Below are 13,150 nucleotides of genomic sequence, written 5' to 3'. Positions count from 1 at the left end.
ATCCCTCCACAATGCTCTCTCCCCAATCCTATGTGGTCACACACCCCCACCCCCAGAATCGGCAGAGCCTGGGTTCAGAGGGAGCAGAAGCAGATCAGAAGCAAAGAAGTATAGGGAGGAAATGGAGGTGGGGGAACGGCATTAGCAAGGTTTAAAAAAAAATTTTCTCAAAGCTAAAGTTCTCACATAATCATTCCCTGCACTTATCCAGGGATCACAGTGCAGGTTCTTAAGTCAGTGGGCGTTTTGCCTGAGAAAGGTTTTGGCCCTGTGTCATTAGAGAATGTAACTGTAGTGGTTAGGAATCAGGTACTATCCTTTAAAATAGTTTGGGACCCCTTTAATGGGTCTCCCTATCTTCTATTGCAGAAGCCACCCAGAACCCTAACAGGGCAATAGCTAGACCTTGTATGTTTGTGTATCATTAGTAAACATGGTTATAGCTGTGTCCATGGGGTTTCCTCATATTCTTAATATTGTGGCGAGATCAGAGACAACAGTTAGTAGGATCCATCAGCACATATCTTCATGTCTATGAGAGCTCCATGTGTCAGAAAAGGGTGCTTATGGGAAGGTCCATTAAAGGAAATAAACTCAGGATGGCTTGCATAACTGCTTGACAAATCTGAGTAATTTGCCCATCCATATCTTCCCTCTTCCTTTCCGCACATCTTGACCAGAGTCTACGCTTCCTAGGGTTATTCCCTTTTGCCATAAAACCCCTTTGATATAAGCATCTAAGAGCGGACAGGGATGTACAGTCGCCTTTGTTAATTTAGTTAGAGTTTATTGATTCAAGGTGCCTTTGGCTGATGTAATTTTATTATTAATGAATAATCAGCATTTTCCCATCCAAGCAGCTCACACCCAGAGGCTTCTGAGCGCCCTAGCAAAAGTATTATTAAAATTAAAGATTTCTATTGGGCTCTACTACAGCACGGCCTAATAATCAAGCAGAGTCTACAGATGATGTGAAAAATACCCTGATTTGGAGTATAGACCCAAATTGGCTCCTGTCTTGGCCCCTGGCAATAGTTAAAATTCATGGCACTCTGGGCTATTTTATAACAATTTGTTTTGCAGAATACATTATGTCTCCAATGAATTTGAGAGCTGGATTCACTCCGGTGGACACAAAGGAATGGAAATTGCTCCTTTGTGAGCCCATGCACGGTGCTGCACCAGAGGGGCGCATCACTCCCTGAACTATCCTCTGGGAATATATCTGGGGATTGCTGCTGCAATTGTCAGTAGCAACTCCACAGGCTGAGGCTGCCTGTGAGATGCACTGAGTCAGCTCATCATCCACTCAGCTTGGATTTGCCTCCTTCCTGGCTGGGTCCGCCCTGTCTTGGGACTGCATCAGCCAGCCATAGGCCTCACACCACAGCAAGTGTTGCAGGCAGCTTTTACCGCTGCAACCCGCGACTTAAGTACAAAGGGAGCTCACAAAACCAGCTGACAGAGCAACAAAATGGCAGATGAAATTCAAGGTTGATAAATGCAAAGTAATGCACATTGGAAAACATAATCCCAACGATACACACAAAATGATGGGGTCTAAATTAGCTATTACCACTCAAGAAAGAGATCTCTGAACACATCCACATAATGTGCAGCGGCAGTCAAAAAAATGAACAGAATTTTAGGAACCATTAGGAAAGGGATAGATAATAAGACAGAAAATATCATAATGCCTCTGTATAAATCTGTGGTACGTCCATGAATACTGTGTGCAGATCATACTATCTCAAAAAAGATATATTAAAATTGGAAGAGGTACAGAGAAAAACAACAAAAATGATTAGGGGGATGGTACAGCTCCCATACGTGGAGAGATTAAAAGGATTGGGACTGTTCCATTTGGACAGGGCCGGCTCCAGGCACCAGCGTTCCAAGCAGGTGCTTGGGGCAGCCCTGTGAAAGGGGCCGCAGTCCGTGTGCCGTCAGGGCAGCACTCGTCTTTCCGCAGCAGCGGCAATTCGGCGGCAGCCCCACTCTGCCCGCTGTGCCGCGGCGGCAAATCGACGGCAGCTTCTGTCTTCAGACGTCCTGCTTGGGGTGGCAAAAAAGGTAGAGCCGGCCCTGCATTTGGAAAAGAGACCACTAAGAGGGGATATTATTGAGGTCTATAAAATCATGAATGGTGTGGAGAAAGTGAGTAAGGAAATGTTATTTACCTCTTCCCATAGCACCAGAACCAGGGGTCACCCAATGAAATTAGTAGGCAGCAGGTTTAAAAGAAACAAACAAACAAAAAACAGGCAGCAGGTTTCAAAGAAACCAAAGAAAAATTCACACAGCACACAGTCAACCTGTGGAAGTCGTTGCCAGGGGATGTTGTGTAGGCCAAAATTATACTGCGTTCAGAAAAGAATTAGATAAGCTCATGGAGGATAGGTTATTAGCCAGGATGGTTAGAGATGCTCCCCATGCCCTGGGAGTCCTAAACCTGTAACTGTCAGAAGCTGGGAGTGGATGACAGGAGATAGATCACTCGATAATTGTCCTGTTCTGTCCATTTCCTCCTGGCATTGGCCACTGTCAGAAGACAGGATACTGGGCTAAATGAACCATTGGTCTGACCCAATATGGCTGTTCTTATGCTCTTCCACTTTATTTTATGCTGCTCAGGGCTGGTAGCCAGGGGCCAGAGTAACCCAAGGGCAAATTCAGCACAAGGGACTTCCCTTTCCCATTATGGGCCCAATATTTCAATGGGAGCAGAATCCGGCCCTTACTCTCCTGAGTGCTCAAACACATTACTGAGGATATTCACCTGAAAATAACCCCTGCTCAAGTGCTGAGGATGAAATAGGAGCTCTGGCTCAATAATAGCCAGGATAATCCATGTTTGAAACAGGGCTTTTGCTGACAGTTTCCCAACAAAATCTGATCTCACTGTAAGTAAACAGAGGTCTGAACCCCTCTCACTATGAAAGAGCTGCATCCCCAGAGGGTGTGTCCAGGCATCTCTATAAAAGGCAGCACCAAGATGAGATGCTCATGTATTTGTTCACCTCGCCCTGTGCTGTACCTTGATCTAAGTATGACCATGGTGAAAGTTTTGCTACAGTACCTGAGCACTAGCTCGCTGCTCTGTTTGGCAGGAGGACTGGTGGCTTTCATTTATTTTTTGACCAGCTCCAAAAAGTCAATTTGCAGTTTGTCTCCAGGGCCACCTCCCCTTCCTCTCATCGGGAACTTGAATGTGGTGGATCTGAAAAAGCCGTTCCAGTCGCTGATGGAGGTAGGATAGAAATGACTGAATAGATATGAGGAGCTTTGCAATATTTGATGATTGGGAAGTGAAAGGAAATCTAGTGAATAAGGATGTCGTTGTATCTTCATTGTGTGGAAACAAAAATGAACACATTTAAAATTTTTATCTATAGTTACATACACACACAAATATGCTTCAGTCAGAGCCATGTGAGTGGACCCTGGAGCATGTGACAATACCCATTTAATCCAATGAGACACTGTGTGGGTGTAAGGCACATCTGTGTAGATCTGATTGCAGGATAAGGATCATATATTAAATGGACAGAGCTGTACCTCCTTTTTAAAAAAGATATCATCCCAAACATAGACAGACTTGCTCATTTGTACATTATTTCCAGTGTTTGATGTTTTTTGCTAAGGCAAGTGCAAATTCATCCCTTCCCCCGAGCCAGTGTTATTTTAGTAGGGTTGGCAGGAAAACAAAGAATTCTGTTTGCAAAAAATTGAGAGAGAGACACACACACCACCCTGGAATAGCCAGTCATCCAGTGCTCTGAATTAGGTAGAACAGGGACTTGAACCAGAGTCTTCCATATTCTAGGTAAGTACCCTATTGTATTAGGTATCCAGGGATGGGGGGAGAGTGTCTTCCTCTCCTTCTCATTGACTAATTCCCAACCAGGCCTATATTTAAGATTCTTGTGCATGATTTTAATTTCACCCCGTTTGGGCAGTTCCATGGACACCTTTTTCCTACAGGAAAAAAACAGCTTAAATATATTTTAATTTGATCTATCCCTCATTTCATAAAACAACAGTGGTGTTCATGGGAAGAGGTGTGAACCATTCAAATCCCTTTCAAAGCTGTTTTGAATCCCATGGCATGCTGACTCATTTTGCCAAGCAGTTTTCCTCCTATTTTCAAGGCTGCCAGATCAAATATTCATGTTGCAGACAGAAGTCAGCAGCAGCAAGTCAGATGTGATGCCAAGAAATACTCATGCAAAGAATTAACTGAAGGAAAGCAGGGAAATTACTATGATTACCCACTTCTGGTGTGGTGCTGTGTTTAGGGGTGACCAGACAGCAAGTGTGAAAAATCTGGACAGGGGATGGGGGGTAATAGGTGCCTATATAAGACAAAGCCCCAAATAACGGGGGAGGGATAGCTCAGTGGTTTGAGCATTGGCCTGCTAAACCCAGGGTTGTGAGTTCAATCCTTGAGGGGGCCATTTGGGATCTGGGGCAAAAATTGGGGGTTGGTCCTGCTCTGAGCAGGGGGTTGGACTAGATGACCTCTTGAGGTCCCTTCCAACCCTGGTATTCTATGATTCTATGATCGGGACTGTCCCTATAAAATCAGGACATCTGGTCACCCTAGCTGTGCTGTACAGTTGACAGCAAAGAATCTCCCAAGCTGTCAAACCATCATGTGATGAAAACAAAATTCAATTTGTCTTGCATAATAGCAGGAGCCTCTTGTAATCTGAAATGTAGTTTACAATATGTACATAATGCATTGCAAATCATCACCTAGGCACATATGAAACAAGATGAAATATGTTGGCACAGATGACTCAGAATATGTTTAAACTAGATATAAAATTCTGAGTGAACAATTAGATTGTCAAAGCTGCTGTGGAGTGTAACAGATGATTCATTCTTACCTTGCTATTAAAGCCTAGAGCTCCTGTGACATTATCCAGGAGTATATGCCTCAAGGCTGGATTCCAGTGTCTGACGGACAACAAATAATCCTTGATACGACTGAAACAGTATCCTCCTTGCAACTACTGGGGAGACAAGTGCCAAAGATAGAATTATTTTTGGAATTGTTTCTTGCAAATGTTGTAGATTGTATTTTAATGCTTTATGCACAAGTCCATTGATAACAGGTAAGTTATTATAAGTCAACAGGACCCCATGCAGCACATCTCTGCTATAGCATTTTATACTGGTCACTGTGTGAGCGCAGCAATATTTCGGATTGTTACTGTAGAACACTGTAGTCCTACAATGGCATCTCTCACCAAGTCCTTCTTGCCTGACATGAGCGGCCTAGTGAAGACCGTGGGCTTTGTCAGTTGAGACAAACATGACATGTCCTCCAACGCAAGCAGAGACACTAGCGCTGGCTGCTAATATATTAATAAATATCTATTTGTCAATTAAAAACTTGGCCCAAATCCCAGCCTATAACTGAGCTGTGCTCAATGCAGCTCAAAAAAAGGGTTGCAAAGGTGGCTTCAGACCACCTTTATGCCACCAGGCCCTGGGGTAGGACCAGCACCTGCCATAAGTTAGAGCAAACTTGGGTTTGCTCTAAGTTATGCCTAGTTGCAAACAGGCCCAGGGGCTGTTTTATCAGCTGGATGTTGCCAGGTCATGGGATGTCTTGGCAACATTGAAATCAATGGGAGTTAGGCACCAAAAAAACGTTGAGAGTCTGAGCCTTACAGCCTCATTATGAGACAAGAGAGTGTATGCTACAGACAGATGTGGGGAGCACAAGATAATACTAAAGCTATTCCAGCCACGCCCCTCAAAGCAGGGGCCAGCAGGGCAATGACACAGCAGTTGCTCTGGTGGCTCTGCCATCCAAGACACAAACCAGTCAGAACAGGGGACAGCATCTGACTCACCTCTGATCAGCTATCACAAAGGCACAGTCCCCTGTAACAGTCTGACAACATCTCTTTTGTAGAGAAGAGGCACTGGAATTTTTACCCATTAACTGATCCAATTAGCTAAACATTCTTAGAGGCATTTAGAATGAGCACAAGAAACGCCTCGGGCTTTGTGGCCTCCACTACAGCAACTATTTAAAAGCTAGAAGGAAAAACATGTTCATTTTGTAGAATGGGAGAATTCTTTACATACAGTGCAAAGATTTTCTTGCAACCAATATAGTGCCAGATTATGCCTGTAGCCAAGCATATGCTGTGTATGCTACTGTGTATGATGGTTAATCTTCCGGTTAATTCAATGGGAGTCAGACAGCTGGGTGCTTTTGAAAATCCTAGTAGGCGCCTAAATACATTTAAAAATCTGTCCCTGAATGCCTCCCATTCCTACTGAAGTCATTGCAAAGTCCTAGTGAAGTCAACGGGAGTTAAGAGTGCTCAGTTCTGCATAGAATTGGGCCCTTTGGACTCTTACTGGGCTAGATTTTGACCTCAGTTCTATATAAAGCTGTTCTCATTCCATGAGTGTATTCTGAAGACAGAACTTGTCGCACCGGGTCTGAGAGGCATATCAGGCTTAGAAGATTGTGGGGTTACTACTCAGACAATGTGTACACAGATGATGGTACACTGTTAGCTACATCTGGGATCCAGAACTGTTTCTGAATTAACGTATTTACTTACATGTTGAAGCTCTCTGAGAAGTATGGCAACATATTCACTGTGCATTTTGGATCCAGAAAGGCAGTGGTGCTGGCTGGTTATGAGAACATTAAGGATGCCCTTTTAAATCATGCTGAAGAATTTGGAGAGAGGGCAGAAATACCAATATTTAGGAAGACAAAACACAGAAATGGTAAACAAGCTTTTGTTTTGTTTTTGAATTTGATCATATTTAGTGTATTCTTATGAAAAGGAAAAATCCTGTTACTACACATTTTCATACATAGAATACTTTGAAAGTACATAGCAGCTTTCATACGAGGTACTTTACAAGCACTCATTAATCAAACTCGGTACCAGTGTGTTCACCTGTATTTTAGGCATAGCCTTCAGTCACGGAGAGTTATGGAAAACAATGCGAAGATTCACCTTATCTACCCTATGGGATTTTGGAGTTGGAAAGAAAACCATTGAAGTGCGAATTCTTGAAGAGCTAAATTTCATCATTAACTATTTTGAATCTCACCAGGGTGAGTGTTAAGAATTTCATCCTGAAACGGACAGTTAGGCCCCAGTTCAGAAAGGTACTTTAGCATGAGCCTAAGGCTTTGTCTACACTGGAACTTGGTCGGCAAAACTTTTGTTGTTCAGTGGTGTTAAAAAAAAACAAACACACACACCCCCAAACGACAAAAGTTTTACCAATGAAAAGTGCCAGTGTGAACAGTGGTTTGTTGGCAGGAGCAGTTTCCTGCCGACAAAGCTGCTCCTGCTTGTCGCGGGTAGTATTTTTTTGTCGGCAGGACAGCCCTCTCCTGCCAATAAACAACAGCTACACGGTGCAGCTTTTAGCAGCACGGCTGTAGGGGCACACCCATGTTGCTAAAAGCTGCGTAGTGTAGACATCGCCTAATTTTAAGCATGTGAAGTCAATGGGATTTCTCATGTGCTTAAAGTGAGGCACATGCTTAAGTACTTTGCTTAATTGATGTTTTAAGCATCCAAAAAAGGTAGCCCTGGTGCATATCCTGGATGGTGAACTTGTTTAGCTCTAAGAGTTAAGGACAACATTTTCAAAGGAAACCATAACCAAGGATCTGATTTTGTGTTCACACTCATTTGAATGTGCAGTTTTACACACCATTACCCCAGCGTGTACCAGAACTTAGTCAACCGCTCTAGAGAAAACAAAATCTAGCCATTTCTAGCTGAGAGTGAGCGCTTCTGTATGGTAGACTGAAATTGATGTTTTCAGCACAAGTGCAGTTCCAAAGCCAAGTTGTTTTAATCGTTTTAAACATAGGGAAGCCCTTTGATGCGAAGATGATACTGAACAGTGCTGTATCCAATGTCATATGCTCTATATTGTTTGGTGAGAGGTTTCAATATGAAGATCCTATATTTCTAACTTTGCTGAAGTTGTTAAATGAAAATTCCAAATTGCTGGGCTCTCCTATGGTGCAGGTAATTATTTTTAATTTGGGGGGTTTATTAACACATTCCCACTCTGAACAGACTGAGGGCTAACTGCTGGGTTTAATAGCTAAAAATGAAGAGGGGACAGGGTCGGTTGTATGGACGGGGAGCAACCATCATAACGACGCAGTGATGACCAGAGGAAATCTTTAGAACACAGCAGTTGCAGACAGAATGCCTCCCAAGTCATGATGAGCCACAAGCTGCAGCCCTTGGTTGTCCTTTAAGGAGAAACAGCATATTCCTAACTCCTCATCCCAGCTACCTGATGCTACCATGCATGCACATCTACCTGCGGCCCTTTGGGCTTCCACCTCTGGTACGAAGGCAGTGCCAGCAGAAGTACTCTGGCTGCCTCCTGCAGGACTGTGCATTCTGGCTGCCTCTTCCCTGAGCCCTCCCCCAGACCAGCCCAGACAGAATTTGGTACTTCAAATCCAATGCAGAATCACCACATACTAGATTGTCTCATCTCAAACCGTCCTGCTGCACCAGCAGCTTTGGTTGAGACATTCAGTTGCTGCTGTTTGTTCTCCCTGCCTCCTGGGGTGGGATGGGGCTAGGCTGTAGGTTGGGCAGTTAGCTGGTTTGCAGGGTGCTGGTGGTCTCCGAGTGCAACAGGGCGGGTGCTCTTTGGTCTGGTTCCGTGCTCAGATCCCCACCCTCCAGGTCTGTGGCTCTCAGTGTCCACGGCAGACAAGGCAGGTAGCAGCAGAGTGACTGTGTTTAAGGTTTAATTCCTTTCTGCTGTGGCATGGGGATGTGCCCTGAAAAGGAAACAGCAGATTAATGTGGAACTTGACTGAAATGGACCAACCCGTGAAGGGCCAAGTGAAAACTGACCCCAGGGGCCTTTCCCCAACTCACGCACAAGAAGTGACTTTCACTCTACCCACATAAAGACCCAGCAATTGAAGGTTTTTTGGGGGGAAGAGAAAATTGACCCCCACAATCTGTGGTCTGCCCTTGTGGCTGCTACCCCCAGCCGATGGGGGGGGGGGTCACTATCCTCTTTGTGCTACTTGGTAGGAAATCAGAGCCATTTCCCCCTTATCTGGATGGGTCCCATGCCTCTCCCCATCATAACCCCAGCAACAGTGCCATGAATCCTGCCCTATTTCAGACCAATGTGAAGACCCATCCTCACCACTGACCTTTGCACCATGGGTGAATTTCACCTAACTCAGCACACTCAATGAAACTGAAAAGCAGTCAAATAAAAGGAAAAGCTTCTCTATGTGGCATATAAACTAACTGAGGAATCTGTTGTCAGAGAGGGATTGAAGCAAACATGGAGGGCTGGAATAGCAAGGGCATAATAGCTTTATAACCACTCATAGCAGTTTGGGCTGTACAAGCTAAACCATGGATGCAGTGACCTTCCCATCTTGATGCTTCAGGGCATCCATAGTTCACATGTGGGGGGGGGTCAGGAAGGAATTACTTGTGACGCATCAGAAACATTACATGAATTAGCTAAGTACACCCTGGGGATTCTCCCTCCATGCTTCTTCATGCTTCTCCATGCTCTCAAACTCTGTCACTGCCAGACCCCACTACACTAAGGAAAAAGCTGGTGTGATGTGGAATGCCGACTCCACCCATTTTATGTAAAGATGTTACACAGGTTCACCACAATGCCGGTGAACAGTAATCCTTTTGTTTTTCCCAGTTATATAATTTCTCTTGGATTTCTGTTTGGAGCCCCAAAGACCGTGTTACGAAATGTAGATGAGCTGAATGCTTTTCTGGAGAAGTTCTTTAAGGAACACAGGCAGGAGTTTAATAAAAACAATTTAACAGGTTTTGTTGATGCGTTTCTGATGAAGCAACAGCAGGTACTTTAAAGCTAATTCTCAGCTTAACTTGCATCTTTCCGTTCTGTTAGCTTTCACTTCATTTATTAATGCTGAGCATCTGGCAGGGAACTGGAGGTGTGAAGACACAGATTTGTTATGATCAGAATACTCTAGACCAGGGCTAGATCCTGCTAGCCATACTCACATTGAATAGTACCTTACACCACGAGTAGGCTTATTGAAATCACTAATGAAGTGATCACTAATGAAGTGATCACTAAAGTGAAATCACTAATGAAGTGATCACTAATCACTAATTAGCAGAGTAGTCCCACTGAAATTAATGGGACTAGTGGGGGAGTAAATTATTACTGAATGTAAGGGTTGCCAAAGTCCTAATCATCATAGCTAACAGTTTGATGTTTCTATGATACCCTTTATTGAGATAACTGAGGGTCCACTAATTGTTTAATATGATGATACCAGCACTCCTTGCATACTTGCAGCGTGACCAATTCTTATATATTCTATGGTGTTTGGTCTACAAGATATCCCTTTTATTCCCTATAACGAAAATAAACTAAAGCAGTAAACTAACCCTAATGTCTATACCCATACACAGCTGGAACAAAGATGAAAAAAAGACAAAAGCTAAAGTCATCTGTATCATTTGCTGTAGAACGAATGTTCATTTTTTGCATGTCTCAAAGGAGTCAAGAAATTCTCACACACACTTTCACAATGAGAATCTTCTGTTCTCAACGCTGGACCTCTTTGCGGCCTGCACTGAGACTATATCTACCACTGTCCGTTGGGGTCTTCTGATGATGATGAAATACCCAGAGATTCAGAGTAAGACTAAGAACTAATCTCTTATAAAATTCTGTTAAATACCTAATCAAGTCTCCAGTTACAGAAGGGAGACAGCAGGGTTCCCACAGTTGAGACTTGAGTAAATAACATTAAGTGCTAAATTGGAAAACATCTGGCTTTACAAAGAGGTTTCATTCAGCTAATCTTAACTGAAATACATAAGCAAATAAGAAAAGCTGAATTCCAGTTCTGTTCATAAGCCTCTATAAGCCTCCACCCATCAAAACTCTCTTACAAGCTATTAGGTTACACCAGCATAACAAACTCATAGGTTTCCCATCTTATCTGAGAGAAGGTGGGCTGGATTCTGCTCTCACTTCCACTGAAGACTATGGAGTGACACTGGTATGAGAATAGAATCAGGCATGGAATTTACCACAATACCCCCTAACTCTGCATTGGCCGAATAATAGCTCTCAGGGACCTACAGACCAACCCGCGCTAATTTCTGCAGCATGCAGATTTTTCTACTGAGGAGTGCCACCCAAATCCTGGCTAAACTTAATCCTGTTGAGATTTCAAGACAAAGTGAGCTCACAGCCTGTGGTAAAGTATCCTCAGCATTCCTGGAAAACTGCAATCCCTCTCCTTTTTCCTTTTCAAGGAAGGATTCAGGAAGAAATAGATCAGGTCATTGAGCCAGGACAAATGCCCATGCTGGAGGACAGGAAAAAACTGCCTTACACTGATGCAGTGATACATGAAATACAAAGGTTTTCCAATATTGTCCCAATGAGTGTATCATGTTCAACTTCCACCAATGTTAGTTTCAGGGGTTATATGATACCAAAGGTAAGTTTTGAAGTTGACAACAGGAACTGCAAATATTCAGTTTTGTGAAACACTCATAAGAAAATAAATTTAAGAAGTTCTGGTGTTTGGTCTTTCGGTATTTAATCCCTCCCTGTACCATCTGTGCTACATCCAGAACGGATAGTGCAACTATGGGCCAGATTCTACACTAAGTTAGAGCCACATAAATGCAGAGCAATTGGACTGCTGTCAGTGAAGTTACTCTGGGTTTACATTTGCTTATCTAAGCACAGAACTTGTGCTGGATCTTTGCTTGGAGGGTGAATGAAAACGCTTAGGAAATAAATCAATTTTTATGTTATGAGGTGAAGAGGGAAAAGTGGAATATTAACCAATCTCAGTATCAAAAAACATGTATTCTGGGTACTAAACATCCATAAACAGTGCTTATAGCTTCCTGTTCTGATGTTTATTTCTATGCATGTGAATCTACCAGATTAAATATTCCACAGAGTAAGGAGATATCCTGTAGAGCTAGTTAATCCTGCTCAGAAATCCATCTACTCTTTGCTTTCTTGCATGGAAGAATGAGTTGAATTTGTGAGAGTGACCACCACAGACCATTGGCTGCTGCACCTGCCAGTTTCCCTTATTCCTTCCAGGGAATAGAAGTGATTCCTCTGCTGACCTCAGTTTTGAAGGACAAATTGCACTGGGAGACACCAGATCAGTTCAACCCTTCCCACTTCCTTGATGCTGATGGGAGCTTTACTAGGAAGGAGGCATTTATACCATTCTCCATAGGTAACAACAACTTCCTGTGCTCAGTCTGTAGTTACACTGATTGTACAGCGGGAGCAGCGGATGCTTGGCACGTCTGAAAACCAGGCCAAACATGTCTGAAATGGGGCACCTCAAATTGAGGATCTCCAGATTAAATGGTACTTTGGGCAATTTAGGTGTGAGTCATCCAAAGCACATAAGTAGACACTGGCATTCCTTTGTCTGCTAACCTCCAGACAGTCTGGAATGGTCACAGATTCTCACAACTTCCTGAATGGGCAGAAACTATTTCCTTTTAAATAGCCCTTCTGATATATAGATTGGGGGTGGGGTGGTCGGGGGTTGTCAGCTGGCTCCTCTGGTTGCTGTTACAGACTGTATATACATTTTAAAAGATCTCAGACAAAAGCACTGACCAAGCCATGCCTTGCTGACTTTCGTTCCATTGACCTCCATGTGGTTAACTTTACAGGGCGAAGGGTTTGCGTTGGAGAAGGACTTGCCAAAATGGAACTTTTTCTCTTCTTTGCGGGTTTGCTCCGGAAATTTATTTTCCAGCCGCATCCAGGGGTGGCGAAGGCTGATCTAGATCTCACTGCTGATGTTGGCTTTACCTTAAACCCAATGCCCCATCTGATTTGTGCTGTGCCCCGTGAATAACTGAAATGTAACTGAATGCATGAAATATTGTCTGTGGCTGATATCTGAATTTGGATCTTTGATTGCAACGATGCAAAAAACAAAAGATAATTAATGGAGAGAAAGGGGTGACCTGTGGTATGACGGTTCATTCTCTAAGTGCTAGAACTGCTGTGTTACTCTAACAGGTGGCGCTACCTTGCAACGGTTGACTCAGAATCATAGTAGAGATGGAAAAGACTTAGGGCCAGATTG

The 13,150-nt window shown here is 43.5% G+C and overlaps 1 protein-coding gene across 1 annotated transcript; it reads left to right on the top strand.

Moving 5' to 3' along the window:
* Window positions 1-3,049: 3,049 nt before the first annotated feature.
* On the top strand, window positions 3,050-12,916 carry LOC140918201 (cytochrome P450 2K4-like). The gene is made up of 10 exons (XM_073362044.1): window positions 3,050-3,250; window positions 6,603-6,765; window positions 6,953-7,102; window positions 7,876-8,030; window positions 9,392-9,405; window positions 9,721-9,886; window positions 10,558-10,699; window positions 11,325-11,512; window positions 12,136-12,277; window positions 12,729-12,916. The coding sequence occupies exons 1-10, from the start codon at window positions 3,050-3,052 to the stop codon at window positions 12,914-12,916; spliced, it is 1,509 nt and encodes a 502-aa protein (XP_073218145.1).
* Window positions 12,917-13,150: the final 234 nt, after the last annotated feature.

Source organism: Lepidochelys kempii, chromosome 10 (assembly GCF_965140265.1).
Source record: "Lepidochelys kempii isolate rLepKem1 chromosome 10, rLepKem1.hap2, whole genome shotgun sequence".
Taxonomy (NCBI): domain Eukaryota; kingdom Metazoa; phylum Chordata; order Testudines; family Cheloniidae; genus Lepidochelys; species Lepidochelys kempii.
The sequence above is the reverse complement of the archived record's forward strand: the minus strand, read 5'-3'. Positions and strand labels throughout refer to the sequence as shown.

What these genes read in the sequence shown, in the direction of transcription:
- LOC140918201 (XM_073362044.1), top strand. Translation starts at nt 3,050, where the DNA reads ATGACCATGGTGAAAGTTTTGCTACAGTACCTGAGCACTAGCTCGCTG. An exon ending in TTCTGATGAAGCAACAGCAG is followed by an intron (nt 9,887 to 10,557) that starts GTACTTTAAAGC and finishes CATGTCTCAAAG; the next exon opens with GAGTCAAGAAATTCTCACAC. An exon ending in ATTTATACCATTCTCCATAG is followed by an intron (nt 12,278 to 12,728) that starts GTAACAACAACT and finishes TTAACTTTACAG; the next exon opens with GGCGAAGGGTTTGCGTTGGA.